Source organism: Anthonomus grandis, chromosome 5, assembly GCF_022605725.1.
Source record: "Anthonomus grandis grandis chromosome 5, icAntGran1.3, whole genome shotgun sequence".
NCBI lineage: Eukaryota > Metazoa > Arthropoda > Insecta > Coleoptera > Curculionidae > Anthonomus > Anthonomus grandis.
Genome location: NC_065550.1, coordinates 35,405,992 through 35,430,176, shown reverse-complemented (window position 1 = coordinate 35,430,176; position 24,185 = coordinate 35,405,992). Strand labels below are relative to the sequence as shown.

Sequence of the window (24,185 nt, the reverse complement as noted above, 5' to 3'; positions counted from 1 at the left end):
TTCGTTTTTTTCACAAAACTATGGCCTAAAAAAATTATCCCTGGAAAAGAATTTCTTGCCTGAAAATTGCCATTTATCTCTAGTTTTTCTTCCAGTTTTAGAAATTTGGTACTTTTAAAGCCTACTTCAAGGTACTCTATAACCTAAAGTCTTTATTAATTTATTTCAGGCAATTGAAGCCTATTTTATATATTGAAGGCAGTTAAAGTCTATTTTCCAGTCACTCGTTATTTTTAAGGCACTCTTATAAAGTCAATTTTTTGTTCCAGACTTTTAAAGTGTTTCATTTTTTTCACGAAACTATGGCTTAAAAAATTAATCCCTGGAAAAGAATCTCTTGCCTGAAAATTGCCATTTATCTTTAGTTTTTCTTCCAGTTTTGGAAATTTGGTACTTTTGAAGCCTACTTCAGGGTACTCTATAACCTGAAATATTTATTAATTCATTTTAGGCAATTGAAGCCAATTTTATATATTGAAGGCAGTTAAAGTAATTTTTTTCGTCCAGGCATTCAAAGTCTTTTTTCCAGGCACTCGTTATTTTTTAAGGTACTTTTATAAAGTCAATTTCTTGTTCCAGACTTTTAATGTCTAAGTGTTTAATTTTCTTCACGAAATTAAGGCCTGAAAAATTAATCCCTGGAAAAGAATTTCTTACCTGAAAATTGCCATTAACCTCTAGTTTTTCTTCCAGTTTTAGAAATTTGGTACTTTTGTAATTTAATTTATTGTTGAAAAAAATTAACTTTTAATGATACATTTAACATTTAAAGTTCATTTTTTGAATCCAGCTATATATAGTCAATTTCTTATTCCAGTAATTGGTAAGTTAAAGAAAATTCGATATTTAAAAAATGAAAATTGTTAAATTAAGATATTTATTTATTTTTTTCATTGCAATATTTATTTAAAGTATTTTTTTTAATTTTAAATTTAAATCTGGTTTCTTTCAAAAATGCTTTGGATATTTCAAATCCAATTTTCTTTTCTTTTGATCCAGTTTTCCAGGCAATTGAAACTTTGAGAACATGGATTTCGGATTTTTTTATTTAAATTGGAATAGGAAAAAGATTTTTTTTTGTTTATATAGTTTTGAATACCCGTCATTCTTTGAGGTCAACTTTAAGGTTAAAAATTTCAGGCAATTTAAGTTTGTTTAATTATTTGAAGACAGGTAAAGTTGTTTTTTCCCACCAGGCATTAAAAGTCTATTTTGTTGATTTTTTTTTCAAAAATTTCATTTTTTCTATAAGACGCTTTCCCAGTGTCTATTTATTTTGCAAGAAATTTAAAGTCAAGGTTGTTTAATTTTTTTTGCAGGCTTTGATAAATATTTTTTCCACATTATTTTCTATGGCCCTTTTTTGAGGCTCTATTGCTAAAAATCGAATTTTCTAAATTATGCAGCATTTAAATATTTTTTTACACTTTTCCAGACAACTAAAGCCTGGTAAAATATTTGAAGAGACTGAAAGTAATTTTTTTTGTCCAGGCATTTAAAGTCAAAATTATTCATTTTTTTTGCAGGTTTTAATTAATTGTTAATTAATAATTACTATGTTTATAATAATTTAATATCAGTAATAATGTAATAATTATGTATCAGTAAAAGTAAGTTTTTTCGTCCAGGCATTCAAAGTCTATTTTACTGATTTTTTTCAATTTTTTTCCAAATTGTTTTTAGATATTTTTAGAATTTTTTTCAGGAAATTGAACCCAAAAACGATTTTTTGTAAAAATCAAAAATTTCTTGCCTAAAAATTGAACTGTTTCACTCATCTTCAATTTTGAATCGATGGCCTTTTGTTGAGGCTCTATTGCTAAAAATCGAATTTTCTAAATTCTACACCATTAAAATATATATTTTTTACACTTTTCCCGACAACTAAAGCCTGTTTAATTATTTGAATCTTCAGATTTTATATTAAAGGTGTCAACTTTCACTGAAAACTGCAACAATGTGCCTGGAATAGTTTCTAAATTATCCTGCCCGAAATTCAATATATTAATTCAAGGTTTCTACTTTTTAGATTTTAGACTATTCTTCAGAAAATTTACTCTAATTCAAAAAGCATTGAAGCTACATAAATCGTTTATACACCAAATGATTCTATGTGAAAGGCTTCAACTTTCGCTGAAAACCGCAAAAATGTACCTAGAACAGTTTTTAAGTAATCCTGTTTAAAAAATGATATAATAATATAAAATAATTTTTAGATCCATATGTTAATAGTAACCTCAAGTGCATAGGTATATTATATATTTTACGCAATAAGCGTATATTGATTAATTTATAAGGGTATATTAATAATTAATTAATTAATAATATTATTGTAAAGTTAGTAAGAGCGCTTTAGGGTTATGTATGTGGTAATTTTTAATAATTTCTGAACCAGTTTTGGTGGCGGGATGCTTAGGTCGCCGACATGGCAAGACGGACTGGAATATTGCGGTATTCCTTGGATTAACCGGGATGCTGCTGTTTCTGGTAAAACCGGGGCGTTGCAAGTGTCGGGGATCGGGATATCTAGTATTTGATATTTATTGCTTACTTATATGATGCTCTTGCTGACTAAATATGTTGTTGAATTAGCTTTATGAACATTATTATTAAAATTATATGTATTTTTATTTTTATTAATTTTTTGGGAAATTTTTTGTCTTTGTATGTAGCTATTTATGCTAAATAAAGATTATTATCATAATCAAAGATTTCTCTTTTTTTTCACTTTGGACTATACTTCACAAATTCTACTCTAACTGAAAAATTTCTGAAGCTACAAAAATCGTTCTTATATAAAATTATTCTACATGAAAGGCGTCAACTACCACTAAAAACCGCAAAAGTGTGCATAGAATAGCTTCTAAATTATCCTGTTTGATAATTGAAATAATAATCAAAGATTTCTACTTTCTTTAGCTTTTGACTATGCCTCACAAATTCTACTCTAACTCAAAAAATGCTTAAGCTACAAAAATTGTTTATACATAAAATAATTCTATATAAAAGGCGTCAACTTCTAGTAAAAACTGTAACAGTGTGCCTGGAATAGTTCCTAAATTATCCTGCCTGAAAGTCGATATAATAATCGAAGATTTCTACGTGATGTTTTCTCTAAGCCGCTTTCTCAAAGTCTATTTCTTTTGCAGGCATTCACAGTCTAAATTATAATTATTTTTTTGCTTTTTTCCAAATTAACAATTTATTTCCAAAACGTTTTTAGATTTTTTTTGTCTATTTTTAGTAAATCGAAGCCTAAAGTGATTTTTTTATGAATTTTTTACCTGAAAATGAAGCATTTTATTTATCTCCAATTTTTGAAGCCTACCTCACCTAAAGAATATAATTCTCCGCACTATAATGCAGTATTTAAAGTATTCTTTTCAATTTATTCCAGGCAACTGAAGCGTATTTGATCTATTGAAGGCAGTTAGTGAATATGAAGTCATTTTTTTCGCCTAGGCATTTAAAGTCTATTTTCCAGGCACTCGTTATCATTTTAAAATACTTTTATAAAGTCAACTTCTTATTCCGGACTTAATTTTTTCACGAAACTAAGGCCAAAAAAATTAATCCCTGGAAAAGAATTTCTTGCCTGAAAATTGCCATTTATCTCTAGTTTTTCTTCCAGTTTTCCAAATTTGGTACTTTTGAAGCCTACTTCAAGGTACTCTATAACCTGAAGTATTTATTAATTTATTTTAGGCAATTAAAGCCTATTTTATATATTGAAGGCAGTTAAAGTCATTTTGTTCGCCCAGGCATTCAAAGTCTTTTTTCCAGGCACTCGTTATTTTTTTAAGGTACTTTTATAAGGTCAATTTCTTGTTCCAGACCTTTATAGTGTTTCGTTTTTTTCACAAAACTATGGCCTAAAAAAATTATCCCTGGAAAAGAATTTCTTGCCTGAAAATTGCCATTTATCTCTAGTTTTTCTTCCAGTTTTCCAAATTTGGTACTTTTGAAGCCTACTTCAAGGTACTCTATAACCTGAAGTCTTTATTAATTTATTTCAGGCAACTGAAGCCTATTTTATATATTGAAGGCGGTTAAAGTCATTTTTTTTGTCCAGGCATTCAAAGTCTATTTTCCAGACACTCGTTATTTTTTTAAGGTACTTTTATAAAGTCAATTTCTTGTTCCAGACTTTTAATGTCTAAGTGTTTAATTTTCTTCACGAAATTAAGGCCTGAAAAATTAATCCCTGGAAAAGAATTTCTTACCTGAAAATGACTATTTATCTTCAATTTTAGAAATTTGGTACTTTTGTAATTTAATTTATTGTTGAAAAAAAATAACTTTTAATGATACATTTAACATTTAAAGTTCATTTTTTGAATCCAGCTATATATAGTCAATTTCTTATTCCAGTAATTGGTAAGTTAAAGAAAATTCGATATTTAAAAAATGAAAATTGTTAAATTAAGATATTTATTTATTTTTTTCATTGCAATATTTATTTAAAGTTTTTTTTTTTTTAATTTTAAATTTAAATCTGGTTTCTTTCAAAAATGCTTTGGATATTTCAAATCCAATTTTCTTTTCTTCTGATCCAGTTTTCCAGGCAATTGAAACTTTGAGAATATGGATTTCGGATTTTTTTATTTAAATTGGAATAGGAAAAAGATTTTTTTTGTTTATATTGTTTTGAATACCCGTCATTCTTTGAGGTCAACTTTAAGGTTAAAAATTTCAGGCAATTGAAGTTTGTTTAATTATTTGAAGACAGTTAAAGTTGTTTTTTCCGACCAGGCATTAAAAGTCCATTTTGTTGATTTTTTTTTCAAAAATTTAATTTTTTCTATAAGACGCTTTCCCAGTGTCTATTTATTTTGCAAGAAATTTAAAGTCAAGTTTTTTTAATTTTTTTTTGCAGGCTTTGATAAATATTTTTTCCACATTATTTTCTATGGCCCTTTTTTGAGGCTCTATTGCTAAAAATTTTCTAAATTATGCAGCATTTAAATATTTTTTTACACTTTTCCAGACAACTGAAGCCTGGTAAAATATTTGAAGAGACTGAAAGTAATTTTTTTTGTCCAGGCATTTAAAGTCAAAATTATTAATTTTTTTGCAGGTTTTAATTAATTGTTAATTATTAATTACTATGTTTGTAATAATTTAATATCAGTAATAATGTAATAATTATGTATCAGTAAAAGTAAGTTTTTTCGTCCAGGCATTCAAAGTCTATTTTACTGATTTTTTTCAATTTTTTTTCAGACAATTGTAATTTTCTTTAAGGTACTGTTCCAATGTTTCTTCCGGACATCTAAAGTCTAAATTTTTAATTTTTTTCCAAATTGTTTTTAGATATTTTTAGATTTTTTTTCAGGAAATTGAACCCAAAAACGATTTTTTGAGAAAATCAAAAATTTCTTGCCTAAAAATTGAACTGTTTCACTCATCTTCAATTTTGAATCGATGGCCTTTTGTTGAGACTCTATTGCTAAAAATTGAATTTTCTAAATTCTACACCATTAAAATATATATTTTTTACACTTTTCCCGACAACTAAAGCCTGTTTAATTATTTGAAGCGACTGAAAGTAATTTTCTTCGCCCAGGCATTCAAAGTACATTCTAGTGCTTTTTATCAGGAAAATTCTTTTCCAAAGCCAATTAATTAATTTTCCAGGCCTTTAAAGTCAAAATTATTCATTTTTTTTGCAGGTTTTAATTAATCTAATTGATTAAAAGATGTTTTTTTGTAAATTTTTTGCCTAAAGATTGAACTTTTCCACTTATCACCGATTTCTCTTCTTGTTGGAAGCCAACTTCAGGGTTAAAAATACAATTTACCTTTTTGTAGTTTTTTTATTTGTATATGTGTAAGTGACTGAATATATTTTATTATACGTTTGTTATAACTTGTACGTTGCTTATTCAGGGCAATCCTTACACTGAAAGTATTTCTTATAATAAAGTATATAGGGGTTCGTATTAAAAGAAGTAGAGGTATGTACTAAAATAACTAGAGGTTTATGGTGATCAGACTTGGAAACTTATTAGATTTAAATGGAGAATAATCCTGGAAATTCTGAAATAATATTTACTTTTATTTATATGTATGTAAGTGTGTAAATATATTTTATTGTACGTTTGTTATTATTCTACTACTACTGTAATTTATTTTACATTAACGTTCAAAGCCTGACAAAGTTTGTATGTTAATTACTATGTTTGTAACACGTTTATTAATAAATATATGATTAAATAAATAAATAATTTCTCTATATCTGTATTAGTAAAAGTTAGTTTTTTCGTCCAGGCATTTAAAGTCTATTTTACTGATTCTTTTCAATTTTTTATCCAGACATCTAAAGTCTAAATTTTTAATTTTTTTTTTGCATCTAATTAAATTTAAATTTAATTTCTAATAATTTGCCTTTAATTAAATTTTCAGTATTTCTTCAAATATTCTTTCATCAAATTGAATACTGAAAAATTTAACCCTGGAAAAGATATTTCTTTTAATTAGGAATTTCTTGCCTGAAAATTGAACACTTTCATTTATCTCCAGTTTCTCTTCTGGTTTTGTGGAAATGGACTGTTTTGGAAATATGGTACTTTTGAAGCCTACTTCAGGGTAGTCTATAGCCTGAAGTATTTATTAATTTATTCCAGGCAATTGAAGCCTATTTCACATTTTGAAAAGAGTATAAATAATTTTCTTCATTCAGGCATTTATGTCATTCCATTGTTTTTCCAGGCAATTGTTATTTTTTGAATGCCCTTTTCCAAGACATCTTCCACACCTTGAAAACCTAAATTTTTCGATTTTTTTTCACCAAAAAATCTCCAGATTTAGATCCTAGAATCATCTGGAAAATTAAAAAAAATCCTTGACAACGATTGTTAAAAAACTACAAGGTCAATCTTCAAAATTTCAAATAATAATTAAAAATTTCAATCGTCATCCCTTACCGTAGCTTCCGGTACAGCATGTATATGACACTGCAAAGAAACATTCTTTCCCTCCATCAGTTCCAAATACAACGTGGTCGGTTGCACTTCCGGTAAACAGGCCAACTCCTCCCTCCTCACGTGCCTCACGTTAGTCTTCCTCAACCGCGGTGGTTCCACGCACTGAGGATCGTTCACCAAAATGGCCGAAAACGTGTTGAGCCAATCGTGTAACGGCTGAATATGACAGTCACAAACCCAAGGGTTCCCTTGCAGCTTAATCCCTTTTAAGGACTTGGGGATGGTGTGCGGTCCCTCGATGTTTCTCAAACGGTTTGAGGGCAGATAGAGCCATTCCAGACTGTGAAGACCTAAAAGAACAACGACTCACTTATATAGAGGTTATAAATTGCTCGATATTCGATAAGAACCCTTGAGCCCGTAAGTATGATGGGGGTAAACGACATGTTAATAGGGCATTACTATGCCGAAATGATCGTCTACGACTACGTGACGAGAAATTTCATTAATGGCCATAGTGTATATATACGTTCCTCCGCTGTTTTGACAAGACTTTTTAATGATGGCACGTGTTACTAGGGGAGCGTGTAAATGTTTCGTCATAATTTCCAGAGAAACTTTCGAACAGGTTTATTGCGGATTATACCGTTGTGTAACACGCATGGCTGAGCAACAGGATGAAGTTAAAATGTCGTATATGGGGTTAATTAGAGGCATTTTTTAGGGGTAGTAGTTTGACGGGTCGTAGCTCAGGACGTTCAAGACTTAGGGGATTTTTATTGGTGTCAAATGATTTAGAAGTGCTTATTGATTGAGGGATGTTAAAATGAAGGTTTGGAAGTTATTGGTTTTCTTAGGACACTGGTTTGTTGTTCGCTGTTCAACATAAAATAATTTATATTTCATTAGTCACTTTACATGTAAGCGAACACACGCGTGACTAGAACACTTGCAACAAGAGCAAATACGTTACTAACACCGGTACTCGCACCATTAAGCTTTTGTGTGGTGCTATTAGTAGTAGTCGTAGTAATACTATTAATAGAATTTATATTGCATCAGTTGGCGCTACATGAGGCACAGCTTTCCTTGCCTTCGATTTTATCGCATGATGTTGCGCAACCTCTGTACGTCACTGATTTATCTTAAAAGAGTTATTTAGTATATAGATGTTAAAATAAATTTCTCTTATGTACTAACGTAAACGTTTTAAACTTTAATTGAATTTTATTAATCATTATCCAAACAGATCAGGACAACGAATTTTTCAACCGTTTCGACAAAGTCGACCGCTAAATTTTCACTCAGTTTGAAAGGTCATATCTCAGAAACTAAAAGACGTAGAGTATTTTTATTAGCATCAGATGATTCAGAAGATCTTAATCTTCATAATGACCTTAAAAGGAATCTTTTAGATTTATTGGTTTTCTTGGAAAAAAATTACAAAGTTAGACCTGGTTTGACCACCAACTTGTTGCTGCTTATTCGACCGCCATTCCTAAATCGAATTTTCTAGCTAAAGTTGATATATAGAAAAATTACTAGAGGCATGTAAGAAAATAACTAGAGGATCGTAAAATAGTTATGAATCGTCTCGAAGTCAACTATCAACAACTGGGCACAAATTTAAAATGTTGTTGTGTGGGCTCTATTATGCACATTTTCAACTTTCTTAGAGCTAAATTTTCACTCAGTTTAAAGGGTCATATCTCTGAAACTAAAAGACTAAGGATTTTTTCATTAAGATCAGATGATTCAGAAGATCTTAATCTTTATAATGACCATCAAAGGAGTCCTTTAGATTTATTGGTTTTCTTGGAAAAAAATTGCAAAAGTTGGATCTGATTTGACCACCAACTTGTTGCTGCTTATTCGACCGCTATCCCTAAATCGAATTTTCTGGCTAGAGTCAATTGCTAGGGGCATGTAAGAAAATAATTAGAGGATCGTAAAATAGTTATGAATCGGTTCGCAGTCAACTATCAACAACTGGGCACAAAATTAAATGAATGTCGTTGTCCGTGGGCTGAATTATGCGCATTTTCAACTTTCTTAGCGCTAAATTTTCACTAAGTTTGAAGCGTCATATCTCAGAAACTAAAAGACTTAGGGTTTTTTCATTAGCATCAGATAATTTAGAAGGTCTTAATCTTTATAATGACCATCAAAGGAATCTTTTAGATTTATTGGTTTCCTTGGAAAAAAATTACAAAGTTGTACCTGATTTGACCACCAACTTGTTGCTGCTTATTCGACCGATATCCCTAAATCGAATTTTCAAGCTAAAGTCAATTACTAGGGGCATGTAAGAAAATAACTAGAAAATCGTAAAATAGTTAAGAATCGACTTGAAGTCAACTATCAACAACTGGGCACAAAATTAAAATGTCGTTGTCTGTGGGCTCAATTATACGCATTTTCAACTTTCTTAGGGCTAAATTTTTACTCAGTTTGAAAGGTCATATCTCTGAAACTAAAAGACTCAGGATTTTTTCATTAACATCAGATGATTCAGAAGATCTTAATCTTTATAATGACCATTAAAGGAATCCTTTAGATTTATTGGTTTTCTTGGAAAAAAATTGCAAAAGTTGGACCTGATTTGACCACCAACTTGTTGCTGCTTATTCGACCGCTATCCCTAAATCGAATTTTCTAGCTAAATCAATTACTAGGGGCATATAAGAAAATAACTAGAGGATCGTAAAATAGTTATGAATCGGTTTGCAGTCAACTATCAACAACTGGGCACAAAATTAAATGAATGTCGTTGTTCGTGGGCTCAATTATGCGCATTTTCAACTTTCTCAGGGCTAAATTTTCACTAAGTTTGAAGTGTCATATCTCAGAAACTAAAAGACTTAGAGTTTTTTCATTAGCATCAGATGATTCAGAAGGTCTTAGTCTTTATAATGACCTTAAAAGGAGTCCTTTAGATATATTGGTTTTTTTGGAAAAAAATTACAAAGTTGGACCTGGTTTGACCACCAACTTGTTGCTGCTTATTCGACCGCCATTCCTAAATCGAATTTTCTAGCTAAAGTTGATATATAGAAAAATTACTAGAGGCATGTAAGAAAATAACTAGAGGATCGTAAAATAGCTAAGAATCGACTCGAAGTCAACTATCAACAACTGGGCACAAATTTAAAATGTCGTTGTGCGTAGGCTCAATTATGTGCATTTCAAGTTTCTCAGGGCTAAATTTTCACTCAGTTTGAGGGGTCATTTCTCAGAAACTAAAAAACGTAGAGTTTTTTCATTAACATCAGATGATTTAGAAGGTCTTAATCTTTATAAAGACCTTTAAAAGAATCTTTTAGATTTATTGGTTTTCTTGGAAAAAAATTACAAAGTTGGACCTGGTTTGACCACCAACTTGTTGCTGCTTATTCGACCACTATCCCTAAATCAAATTTCCTAGATAAAGTCAATTACTAGGGGCATATAAGAAAATAACTAGAGGATCGTAAAATAGTTAAGAATTGACTCTGAGTCAACTATCAACAACTGGGCACAAATTTAAAATGTCGTTGTGCGTGGGCTCAATTATGTGCATTTTCAACTTTCTCAGGGCTACATTTTCACTCAGTTTGAAGGGTCATATCTCAGAAACTAAAAGACTTAGAATTTTTTCATAAGCATCAGATGATTTAGAAGGTCTTAATCTTTATAATGACCAGCAAAGAAATCTTTTAGATTTATTGGTTTTCTTGGAAAAAAATTACAAAGTTGGACCTGATTTGACCACCAACTTGTTGCTGCTTATTCGACCGCTATTTCTAAATCGAATTTTCTGGCTAAAGTCAATTACTAGGGGCATGTAAGAAAATAAATAGAGGATCCTAAAATAGCTAAGAATCGACTCGAATTCAACTATCGACAAATGGGAACAAAATTAAAATGTCATTGTCCGTGGGCTCAATTATACGCATTTTCATCTTTCTCAGGGCTAAATTTTCACTAAGTTTGAAGGGTCATATCTCAGAAACTAAAAGGCTTAGAATTTTTTCATTAGCATCAAATGATTTAGAAGGTCTTAATCTTTATAATGACCATCAAAGGAATCTTTTAGATTTATTGGTTTCCTTGGAAAAAAATTACAAAGTTGGACCTGATTTGACCACCAACTTGTTGCTGCTTATTCGACCGATATCCCTAAATCGAATTTTCAAGCTAAAGTCAATTACTAGGGGCATGTAAGAAAATAACTAGAGGATCGTAAAATAGTTAAGAATCGACTCGAAGTCAACTATCAACAACTGGGCACAAAATTAAATTAATGTCGTTGTCCGTGGGTTCAATTATGCGCATTTTCAACTTTCTCAGGGCTAAATTTTCACTAAGTTTGAAGGGTCATATCTCAGAAACTAAAAGACTTAGGATTTTTTCATTAGCATCAGATGATTCAGAAGGTCTTAATCTTTATAACGATCTTAAAAGGAATCATTTAGATTTATTGGTTTTCTTGGAAAAAAATTACAAAATTGGACCTGACTTGACCACCAACTTGATGCTGCTTATTCGACCGCGTTCTCGCTTATCTTTACTCTTATTTTAAAGAAGTTTAAAGAGCCATATCTTAAAACCGAGAAGACATAGGAATTTTTGAATGGCATCAGGTGGTTCAGAGGATCTTAATCCTTATGAGGACGATATAATTTACATTTCAAAGTTATTAGTTTTCTTGAGAAGAAGTTCCAAAGTTGTACAAGGTTTGACTATTAATTTGTTGCTGCTTATTCGACCGCCATTATTAAGTCAAACGCAAAAATCAAAAAAAATTACTAGGCGCATGTTAAAAAAAAACTAGAGGGTCCTACAACAATCTTTTCCAATATTCGACCACGGCTATCGCAGTCTTTACACTACTAGTATTTTTTACAATAAAATATATAGGGGTTTCTATAAAAAATAAATAGAGGTTTGTAGATGTCAAAGGATATATTGTACAGCTAAGAAAAAGAAATAAATAGGAGTACGTACTAAAATAACTAGAGGGTTATGGTAAGGTTATAAAACTTAGCAGACTAGCTAATTTTTCAATCAACAAAAAATTGAGTCGTCGATTGAAAAATTGAGAATATTCCTGGAAATCCTGGAATATTATTTACGTTATTTAAAGATATTCCAAAACTAATTCAAGAAATAATTTGTGTTTAAATAATAGAGGCGTTAACAGTAAAATAACTAGGGATTTCTGTGATTTAAAGTAAGTTTAATTAAACGTACAATTTTTAAGGCAAAAATCGAGAATGTTCCTGGTAATCCTGGAATATTAATTTGTTTTTGAGAATATTTATTTTTCTGATGTTTTAAATCATTAGCAAAAGCACAAACTGTCAAGCTTTAGGTAACAAAATTTAAATATTTCTTTGTAACATAAGTTAATTATGTAATTTTCTGCTTGGGCTGAAGGATATTAGCATCAGATAATTTAGAAGGTCAAATCAAATTTTGTATTTAAAGTCGGTATACTAAAAAATTACTAGGAGCATGTAAAAAAATAACTAGAGGGTGCTACAACAGTTTTTTGCAGTATTGCTGCTTATTCAACCGCTGCTACTACAGTCCTTGTATTTTTTAAAATAAAATATATAGAGGTTTCTATAAAAAATAAGTAGGGGCTTGTAAGATTGTAATATGTAAAGGATTTCTTGTACAGTTGAAAAAATAAATAAATAGGAGTATGTACTAAAATAATTAGAGGTTTATGGTAAGACAAAGACGCTCGGCAGATCAGATAATTCTTTATAGAAAATTCTTCCTGAAATCTTACCTCTACTTCTCTTCTAAATTTCTAAGATTGAAAAATTAAGACTGGAATTACTGGGAATCCTAGAATAACTTGGAATATTAGAGGCGTCTACAGTGAAATAACTGGGTGTTCCTGGGATCTAAAGGCATCTATAATTTCTTTTTTGCAACATACAATTTTTGGCAGTAAAATTTGTCCAGAGTATTCATGGAAATATTGGAATATATCATTGTTTTCGAAAATCTCCACTTTTCTAACCCACTAGATTATTAAGAAAAGTACAAACGTGGTCAGTCAAAATATATAAAAATGTAAATATTTTTTTAATAAAAATCTACAAATAATAACTCGTAAGAAAATTCAAAAAATAACTAGGAGTTGTCGTTTGCCCGATAGCGTACTACAGCTCTATCGCTTCGCATTGCTGCTTATTCGACCGCTCCTCTTTATCTACTTTACCATCGTTCCAATGCATGGATTTCGCCTATAAAACGACGGAGCTCTCGCTCCTTTTAAACGAAAATTCTAGAGGTACATCTGGATACTTTTCTCCAAAATATGTAAAATCTTGTACGTTAATAATAAATAGGAGTCCGTATTAAAATAACTAGTGGTCTCTAAAACCACCATTTTCAGGGTAAACGCCTTACATTTAAGCACTTTGGGACGCGTTGCTGCTTATTCGACCGCTGTTTTATCTAGTTTTGCCCTATTTAAAGGTTGCATTTGCATTTAACACTGTTTGAAAATAACTAGAGGTGTATAAAAGAGGAAATGTATATAAATTGTGGCTACTAGAAGACTTGTGATTTTTTTAATAGCATCAAATGACTTAGAATGTCTTAATTCTAATAAGGACGTTTACAAGTTAATGGTTTTCTTGTAAAAAAATTGCAAACTTGTTGGTAGTTATTCAACCTCCGATCCTAACTCCGATTAAGATAGTATCTTGAAAATTTACTGGTTTTTAATGGCACTAAACGATTTGGAAGATTCTAATCGTTACAGGGACGTTAAAAGAAAAATTTAAAATTAATTAGTTTTTTTGGAAAAAAATTACAAAGTGGACCCTGTTCGATAACCAACTTGTTGCTGCTTATTCGACCGTTATCCTAAGGTCAAATTTTCTATCAAAATATATAATGCAAAAAAAATTAATAGGAGCATGTAAACAAATAACTAGAGGATCCTAGAACAGTTTTTTTGCATTAGTTCGCCGATATTGCAGTATAAAACTGATAGTATTTCTTATAATAAAATATACGATCCCAAAGAAATTAGTCCAGGTTTCCATCTGAAGGATTTTCTCCAGTTAAAAAAAAATGGAGGCATGTTTTAAAATAAATAGAGGCTTATGGTATGACTAAGAAGCTTAGCAGGTCAGCTAATTCTTCAATCAAAAAATCGAGTCCTCGATTGAAAATTGAGAATATCATTCCTGGGAATCCTAATATATCTTAAATAATATTATTTACGTTATAAAGAATGTTCCAAAATTAATTAAAAGCATCAACAGTGAAATAACTAGGTGTTTCTGCGATCTAAATGCATGGGATTGTTGCCCACCATCCTTAAATTTGCATTTTTTGTTTTTGAAATGTACATTTCTCAACGCAAGTCTAGGACATTCCCAGAAATCCTGGAATATTTAAGTTCTTTTGAAGTCGAGTGTAAAAAAATTACTAGGAGCATGTAAAAAAATAACTAGAAGATCCTAAAACAGGCTCGAATCAATCCCTAGGTCAACTATAAGCAAATCCGTGGCTGAGTAAGGCACAAAGTAAAAAAATGTGGGATTAGTTATGCGCGTTTTTAAATTTTTAAGAGCTAAAATTTCACGAAGTTTGACTGGTTATATCTTGGAAACTGGAGGACTTAGTGTTTATTTATTAGCATTAGAATATTCAGAAGAACTTATAAAGATCTTAAAAGGAATCTTTTAGACTCACTGGTTTTCTTGAAAAAAAGGTCGACCTTAATCAACTTGTTGCTGCTTATTCGACCGCCATCTTATAAAACGAATTTTCAATTTAAAGCCTATATATGAAAAAAATTACTAGGAGCATGTAACAAAATAAGTAGAGGCTCCTAGAAGAGCTTCGAATCGACTCAAGGTGATTTTTAGCGATTTTTCACAATCGGTATTTTTATTTTGGAAAAAAATTACTTTTAAGGTACTTGTAAAAATGGTAAAAAAATAAAACTTTAGTATGTTGTAGTAAAATGAATGACGCATTTACTCAATCAGTTTTGGTTCATTTATGACATATAGGGAGCGCATAATTAATTTCCAAAGTAAAAAAATGTTCAAAAAATCATAATTTAAAAACTAATTTTGCACCAAAAGTACAAATTAAAATACAAGCATACAAATTTTATACAGATAAAACTGGACAAACGTAATTTTTAAGTTTTTTAATAAAACTTCAATAAAAGGTATAGTTTTTGATAAAATATACAAATCCCGTGTATAAAAAATGAACACAAATGAAATTCTGAATTCCAAGGCGTCCCTGTCCTAAAAAAAATATAAATCAAAATTTGTAAATAACCAAGATCTAGCTCCGTATTTCTAGATTATAAAAATGTTAATATCATTTTTTTATCCCTAATAGAACCAAAGTTATCAGCACATTTGCCTGAAAGCTCCAGATTTTCCCGAAGGAAGAGGTCTTTCATTAGAACTTCACTTTAATATATAAGTAGTTTCTGCTTATTTAAGCTCTATTTTATTATTCCAGAAAAAAAAGTAGGGGTTCGTTCTAAGATAACTAGAGTTGTGTAAAATATCACCTAAGGGTTTACATCACACTCAAACATCATATAATCTGTAAATTGCTATAGAGGTGTTAAAATGAAGGTTTGAAAGTTATTACTCTGTTCTTATTTAAGTTTGAACGGCCATATCACGGAACCTAGAAGAGTTATGATTTTTTTATAGCACCAAATGATTTAGAAGGTCTTAATCTGTATAAGGACGTTATTAGTTTTGTTGTAAAAAAATTACAATCTTGAACTTGATTTGACCAAAAACTTGTTGCTACTTATTCGACCGGCTGATCCTAACTCCCTTTCTAAGTTACTTTGAAGTGTTATATCATGGAATCTGGAAGATTTACGGTTTGTTTAATGGCACTAAAGGATTTAGAAGGTCCTAGTTCTCACAGAGACGTTAGAAAAAAAATTTTAAATTTATTGGTTTTGTTGGAAAAAAATGACAAAGTTGGACCTGGTTTGACAACTAACTTGTTTATTGGGTTATTTGACCGCCATCCCCAAGTCGAATTTTTTACTTAAAAGTCGAGTAATTTATGAAGAAAAAATTACTAGGAGCATGTAAGAAAATAACTAGGGGATCCTAGAACAGATGGGCACAAATGTGTTAAACTTTCGAGGTTAAAAAAAATACTTTATGTCCACTGACAATAGCCAAAAGCTATACAGTTCTAGTTCACGTGAATTATAATCGACCCGTTAAATTTCATGAATTTCAAAGAACTGGTGTGACCTGTATCGAACCCCGTGTACAAAAATCGAACAAAAAAAAACCTTGACTTCTAAGGCATCCTTGTCCTAAAAAAAATTAAATAAAAATTTGGAAATATTCGGGTTGTAGCCCTTATGTTTCTAGATCATAAAAAGGTAAACAACATTTCTCTATCTTAAATAGAACTAAAGTTATAAATCCTTTTATCCGACAGGTACCAATTTTCGGTGAGAAATCCTAGAAGGAAGAGTGCTTCTATTAGAACATTGCTCTAATAATAAGTAGTGCGGTGTATAAAAGAGGAAAATATATAAGTTGTTGCACATTTAAAATCATTAAAAAAAAAAGGTAGGGGCACGTTCTAAGATAACTAGAGGTATGTAGAATGTCCCTTAAAGGTTTATATCACACTGAAACGTAATATATTCTATAGAGTGCTATAGAGATGTTAAAATGAAGGTCTAAAAAATATTGTTTTTTTGTGGGAAAAAATTATAAAGTTGGTTTGACAACTAATTTGTTGCTACTTAATTGACCGCGATGTCTTTTTTTCCTAATTAAGTTTAAACAGCCATATCATGGAACCTAGAAAAGTTATGTTTTCTTTAATAGCACCAAATGATTTAGAAGGTCTTAATCTGTATAGGGAAGTTATTAGTTTCGTTGTAAAAAAATTACAATCTTGAACCTGATTTGACCAAAAACTTGTTGCTACTTATTCGACCGGCTGATCCTAACTCCCTTTCTAAGTTACTTTGAAGTGTTATATCATGGAATCTGGAAGATTTACGGTTTGTTTAATGGCACTAAAGGATTTAGAAGGTCCTAGTTCTCACAGAGACGTTAGAAGAAAAATTTTTAATTTATTGGTTTTGTTGGAAAAAAATTACAAAGTTGGACCTGGCTTGACAACTAACTTGTTTATTGGGTTATTTGACCGCCATCCCCAAATCGAATTTTCTACTTAAAAGTCGAGTCGTTATATGTGAAGAAAAAAATACTAGGAGCATGTAAGAAAATAACTAGGGGATCCTAGAACAGAGGGGCACAAATGTGTTAAACTTTCGAGGTTAAAAAAATACTTTATGTCCACTGACAATAGCCAAAAGCTATACAGTTCAAGTTCACGTGAATTATAATCAACCCGTTAAATATCATGGATTTCAATGAACTGGTGTGACCTGTATCGAACCCCGTGTACAAAAATCGAATTAAAAAAAAACCTTGACTTCTAAGGCATCCTTGTCCTAAAAAAAATTAAATAAAAATTTGGAAATATTCGGGTTGTAGCCCTTATGTTTCTAGATCATAAAAAGGTAAACAACATTTCTCTATCTTAAATAGAACCAAAGTTATAAGCACTTTTGTCCGACAGATACCAATTTTCGGTGAGAAATCCTAGAAGGAAGAGTGCTTCTATTAGAACATTGCTCTAATAATAAGTACTGAGGTGTATAAAAGAGGAAAATATATAAGTTGTTGCACATTTAAAATCATTAAAAAAAAAAGGTAGGGGCACGTTCTAAGATAACTAGAGGTATGTAGAATGTCCCTTAAAGGTTTATATCACACTGAAACGTAATATATTCTATAGAGTGCTATAGAGATGTTAAAATGAAGGTCTAAAAAATATTGTTTTTTTGTGGGAAAAAATTATAAAGTTGGTTTGACAACTAATTTGTTGCTACTTAATTGACCGCGATGTCTTTTTTTCCTAATTAAGTTTAAACAGCCATATCATGGAACCTAGAAAAGTTATGTTTTCTTTAATAGCACCAAATGATTTAGAAGGTCTTAATCTGTATAGGGAAGTTATTAGTTTCGTTGTAAAAAAATTACAATCTTGAACCTGATTTGACCAAAAACTTGTTGCTACTTATTCGACCGGCTGATCCTAACTCCCTTTCTAAGTTACTTTGAAGTGTTATATCATGGAATCTGGAAGATTTACGGTTTGTTTAATGGCACTAAAGGATTTAGAAGGTCCTAGTTCTCACAGAGACGTTAGAAGAAAAATTTTTAATTTATTGGTTTTGTTGGAAAAAAATTACAAAGTTGGACCTGGCTTGACAACTAACTTGTTTATTGGGTTATTTGACCGCCATCCCCAAATCGAATTTTCTACTTAAAAGTCGAGTCGTTATATGTGAAGAAAAAAATACTAGGAGCATGTAAGAAAATAACTAGGGGATCCTAGAACAGAGGGGCACAAATGTGTTAAACTTTCGAGGTTAAAAAAATACTTTATGTCCACTGACAATAGCCAAAAGCTATACAGTTCAAGTTCACGTGAATTATAATCAACCCGTTAAATATCATGGATTTCAATGAACTGGTGTGACCTGTATCGAACCCCGTGTACAAAAATCGAATTAAAAAAAAACCTTGACTTCTAAGGCATCCTTGTCCTGAAACAAAATTAAAATAAAAATTTCGAAATAATCAGGTTATAGCCCCATATTTGTAGATTATAAAAAGGTAAACACCGTTCCTCTATCCTTAATAGAACCAAAGTTATAAGCACTTTTGTCCGACAGATACCAATTTTCGGTGAGAAATCCTAGAAGGAAGAGTGCTTCTATTAGAACATTGCTCTAATAATAAGTACTGAGGTGTATAAAAGAGGAAAATATATAAGTTGTTGCTCATTCAAAATCATTAAAAAAAAAAAGGTAGGGGCATGTTCTAAAATAACTAGAGGTATGTAGAACGTCCCTTAAAGGTTTATATCACACTGAAACGTAATATTATATTCCCTTAAAAGCGTCAAATTTCCACGAGCGTAAATCTCTACGCCCTTATAGCCCTCCATTAATTAGTCCTAACTCTAATTAAACTACTATATATCCTGTATTAATGCACCTATCAATATTCATCTGGAAACCTTACCTTGGAACGCTCCCTCCTGAATTTCGGCAATCTCGCAACCGCTAAGCTCCAAAGTGTTAAGATACGACAGATGGTTGAAAGCCAACCTCTTAATGTCCCTAATTGGATTCAGGCTAAGGGTTAGTTTCATCAGGGAGGGACAATTCGGAAAGGCGAGGGTCGGTACGCTCCCCAAGAAATTCCCGGTAAGATCCAACTCGACCAGATTGGTTAATCCCTTGAATGTGTCCCTGTGGATCGTTTTTATGCGACATTGGGATAAATATAGGCGTTGCAGGTTGACCAGTTGCTTCTTGAAGAATAACTCTTTGACCAGTTTACCCAGATTGTTGTCGGAGAAGTCGAGCACTTGGGTTTCCGGCTCGATGGTGTCCGGGATGTCGGCGAGACTTTTTCCAGAACATTCGGCGGTCCGTTTGCCGTTTTTCCACTTGCAGGTGCAGGAAATGGAGCACGCGTTTACTAGGAGGTGTTGCAACGCCATGATGGACAGCAGGTGCCAACAGGAGGAGATTTGCATTTTGGTTGAGGTGCGTTTAGTGCTTCTGGTCCATGTTCGTAGTCAGTCTGGAAAGAAATTGAGAAGGATTAATGGTGTTGGATCTGTGGTTGGATATGTTTAAGAGGCTTCAAATCCTGACCTGTTTTAAACAAATAAAGTAAAATAAAGGCTTCTTTCTTTCTATTAAAAAAAATCGTTTTTTTTTAGTTTCGATTTGAAATTCTTCAGACTTTTAGTCAAATATCTTCCAGGAAAAAAAATATTCAATTTTTCCAGGCAGTCCAGTTTTTTTCTTTTTTAAATTTTTAGACTTATAAATTGACTCCAAGTGTCTAAAAGAAGAAAAATATTTAATGCTTCCAGGCACATGTACTCTTTTTTTTTTCATACATTTTAATATATCATTCAATTACAAGGTATGTAAAAAAAATTCTTTATTAAAATTAGCACGATATACAATTATGATTCTTGGTTTCCCAGGCCATGCATTTTATTCTCCCGTAAGATTTTGTAGTTCTCGTGACCCAGATATGGTACACAGCTATCAGATGGAATTTCAAGGTGTGATATGTATATGGTTCACGCGGCCTGATAATCCAATTTTTCGAAGGACTATAATGTTAAACGGTCAAACAAAAATTGAAAAATAAAATTCCAGGACCGTATTCAGTCGAACTCACATTTATATATCCCTATCTCACTCTAACAATTAGAAGAATATGGGAATAAAGTAATGTTTTTCGGGTCTAATTGGACTAATTAAAGGAGAAAAACACTATTTCCAGGCGATCCAAACACTATTAAGAAAATGAAACGATGATATAGAAAAAGGTGGAAAAATCAAATTCTCATTTATATATCCCTATCTCACTCTAACAATTAGGAGAATATAGGAAAAAACTGATGTTTTTCGGGTATAATTGGACAAATTAAAGGAGAAAATAACTATTTTCAAGCGATCCAAACAGTATTAATAAAATGAAACGATGATATAGAAAAAGGTGAAAAAATCAAATTCTCATTTATATATCTTTATCTCACTCTAACAATTAGAAGAATATGGGAATAAAGTGATATTTTTTGGGTATAATTAAATAAATTAAAGGAGAAAAACACTATTTCCAAGAGATCCAAACACTATTAAGAGAATTAAACGATGATATAGAAAAAGGTGGAAAAATCGAATTCTGATTGATATATCCCTATCTCAGTCTAATAATTAGAAGAGTATGGGAATAAAGCGATTTTTTTCGGGTATATAAATTAAATACAAAGAATTCTACGTAAAATTCCATGAAATTTGACAATTCACACCCACAGTTCCGACAAACCGTTTTGAAGATATAGCCAGTTGAAAATCGCCTATTTTTTAACTTTAAAATTCTCTAGTATCAAAACGGTCTAACATACACTGAAATTATTCTATCCTAACATTTCAAGGTCTTTCCATATGTAACAAATATGAAATCTGAATTTTACAAATTTTATTAAAAAAATAGCGATATCTGTGTACGTTTTCCAAACCTGACAAAATGGCTTCAAATGCCTGGAAGAAGGAAAATATTTAATTTTTCCAGGCACTTGAGTTGTTTCTTCTTCGTTTTATAAAATTGCGTCAATTACTTGCAAAAAAAAATTAAACGTTTCCACGCAGTTGATATGCTTCATCCTTATAAACTGGCTTCAAGTGCCTGGAATAAGCAAAATTTTTCCAGGCAAATGTCTCGTTTTAATTTCTCAAAATTTCTCAAACTTTTAAAAATAATACTAGTAATAGTATAAGACCTGTCCGTGAGTATCTGGATGACGTATTTCCAGGTAGCAGGATTGGCTGAAGAGAACTCTTTGACTGGCCACCCAGATCTCCGGACTTAACACCTTTGGACTTTTTCTTATAGGGTAAAAGCAAAGCTTTTAAGATCATACCGGCAATTATTGAGAATTTTAAAGACAGGAGTGCAGGCTGATTTTCAGGCACTTTGAGTAAATTAAAGGTGACTCTAGGTCAATCGATTTTTTTGAAAAACGAATAAATAATCATTTATGTTTATCCTCAAACTCTAAAAAATTAACTGGAATATTGTCAATAAATAAAAAACACAGTATTCTCGAGAATACTCTTGACAAGTTTAATTAAATGATTTTTCTAAAATTTTGGACAAATTGGCCTTTTTATGTAGCTATGTCCAAAGAATAATGAAGATTTGCCTTCAAGGTGACCATTCACTTTAAAGCTCAAAATCTAAAAATCTAATCGGAATATTTTCATTAAATAAAAAACACAATTTTCTCGAGAATACTCTTAACAAGTTTAATTAAATATTCAAAATGATTTTTCTAAAACTTTGGACATATTGGCCTTTTTATGTAGCTATGTCCAAAGAATGATAAAAATTTGCCTTCAAGGTGACCTTTCACTTTAAAGCTCAAAATCTAAAAATCTAATCGGAATATTTTCATTAAATAAAAAACACAATTTTCTCGAGAATACTCTTAACAAGTTTAATTAAATATTTAAAATGATTTTTCTAAAATTTTGGACATATTGGCCTTTTTATGTAGATATGTCCAAAGAATAATGAAAATTTGCCCTTAAGGTGACCATTCACTTTAAAGCTCAAATTCTAAAAAACTAATTGGAATATTTTCAATAAATAAAAAACATAATATTCTCGAGAATACTCTTAACAAGTCTAATTAAATATTTAATACGATTTTTCTAAAATTTTGGACATATCGGCCTTTTTATGTAGCTATGTCCAAAGAATAATGAAAATTTGCCTTCAAGGTGACCATTCACTTTAAAGCTCAAAATCTAAAAATCTAATCGGAATATTTTCATTAAATAAAAAACATAATATTCTCGAGAATACTCTTAACAAGTTTAATTAAATATTTAAAATGATTTTTCTAAAATTTTGGACATATTGGCCTTTTTATGTAGATATGTCCAAAGAATAATGAAAATTTGCCCTTAAGGTGACCATTCACTTTAAAGCTCAAAATATAAAAATCTAATTGGAATATTTTCATTAAATAAAAAACATAATATTCTCGAGAATACTCTTAACAAGTTTAATTAAATATTTAAAATGATTTTTCTAAAATTTTGGACATATTGGCCTTTTTATGTAGATATGTCCAAAGAATAATGAAAATTTGCCCTTAAGGTGACCATTCACTTTAAAGCTCAAATTCTAAAAAACTAATTGGAATATTTTCAATAAATAAAAAACATAATATTCTCGAGAATACTCTTAACAAGTCTAATTAAATATTTAATACGATTTTTCTAAAATTTTGGACATATCGGCCTTTTTATGTAGCTATGTCCAAAGAATAATGAAAATTTGCCTTCAAGGTGACCATTCACTTTAAAGCTCAAAATCTAAAAATCTAATCGGAATATTTTCATTAAATAAAAAACATAATATTCTCGAGAATACTCTTAACAAGTTTAATTAAATATTTAAAATGATTTTTCTAAAATTTTGGACATATTGGCCTTTTTATGTAGATATGTCCAAAGAATAATGAAAATTTGCCCTTAAGGTGACCATTCACTTTAAAGCTCAAAATATAAAAATCTAATTGGAATATTTTCATTAAATAAAAAACATAATATTCTCGAGAATACTCTTAACAAGTTTAATTAAATATTTAAAATGATTTTTCTAAAATTTTGGACATATTGGCCTTTTTATGTAGATATGTCCAAAGAATAATGAAAATTTGCCCTTAAGGTGACCATTCACTTTAAAGCTCAAATTCTAAAAAACTAATTGGAATATTTTCAATAAATAAAAAACATAATATTCTCGAGAATACTCTTAACAAGTCTAATTAAATATTTAATACGATTTTTCTAAAATTTTGGACATATCGGCCTTTTTATGTAGCTATGTCCAAAGAATAATGAAAATTTGCCTTCAAGGTGACCATTCACTTTAAAGCTCAAAATCTAAAAATCTAATCGGAATATTTTCATTAAATAAAAAACATAATATTCTCGAGAATACTCTTAACAAGTTTAATTAAATATTTAAAATGATTTTTCTAAAATTTTGGACATATTGGCCTTTTTATGTAGATATGTCCAAAGAATAATGAAAATTTGCCCTTAAGGTGACCATTCACTTTAAAGCTCAAAATATAAAAATCTAATTGGAATATTTTCATTAAATAAAAAACATAATATTCTCGAGAATACTCTTAACAAGTTTAATTAAATATTTAAAATGATTTTTCTAAAATTTTGGACATATTGGCCTTTTTATGTAGATATGTCCAAAGAATAATGAAAATTTGCCCTTAAGGTGACCATTCACTTTAAAGCTCAAATTCTAAAAAACTAATTGGAATATTTTCAATAAATAAAAAACATAATATTCTCGAGAATACTCTTAACAAGTCTAATTAAATATTTAATACGATTTTTCTAAAATTTTGGACATATCGGCCTTTTTATGTAGCTATGTCCAAAGAATAATGAAAATTTGCCTTCAAGGTGACCATTCACTTTAAAGCTCAAAATCTAAAAATCTAATCGGAATATTTTCATTAAATAAAAAACATAATATTCTCGAGAATACTCTTAACAAGTTTAATTAAATATTTAAAATG

General features: G+C 30.3%; 1 protein-coding gene across 2 annotated transcripts in view; it reads right to left on the bottom strand.

The window, feature by feature from the left end:
- LOC126736680 (leucine-rich repeat-containing protein 24-like) overlaps positions 1 to 24,185 on the bottom strand; it is a 156,174-nt gene that overhangs the window by 100,784 nt on the left and 31,205 nt on the right. For both annotated transcript variants that reach the window (XM_050441169.1, XM_050441170.1), the window contains exons 2-3: positions 19,061 to 19,627; positions 6,927 to 7,276 (exon numbers count right to left, since the gene is read on the bottom strand). In XM_050441169.1, coding sequence (XP_050297126.1) covers positions 6,927 to 7,276; positions 19,061 to 19,580 — 870 coding nt within the window. In that variant the 5' untranslated portion in view covers positions 19,581 to 19,627. The remainder of the gene's footprint in view (positions 1 to 6,926; positions 7,277 to 19,060; positions 19,628 to 24,185) is intronic.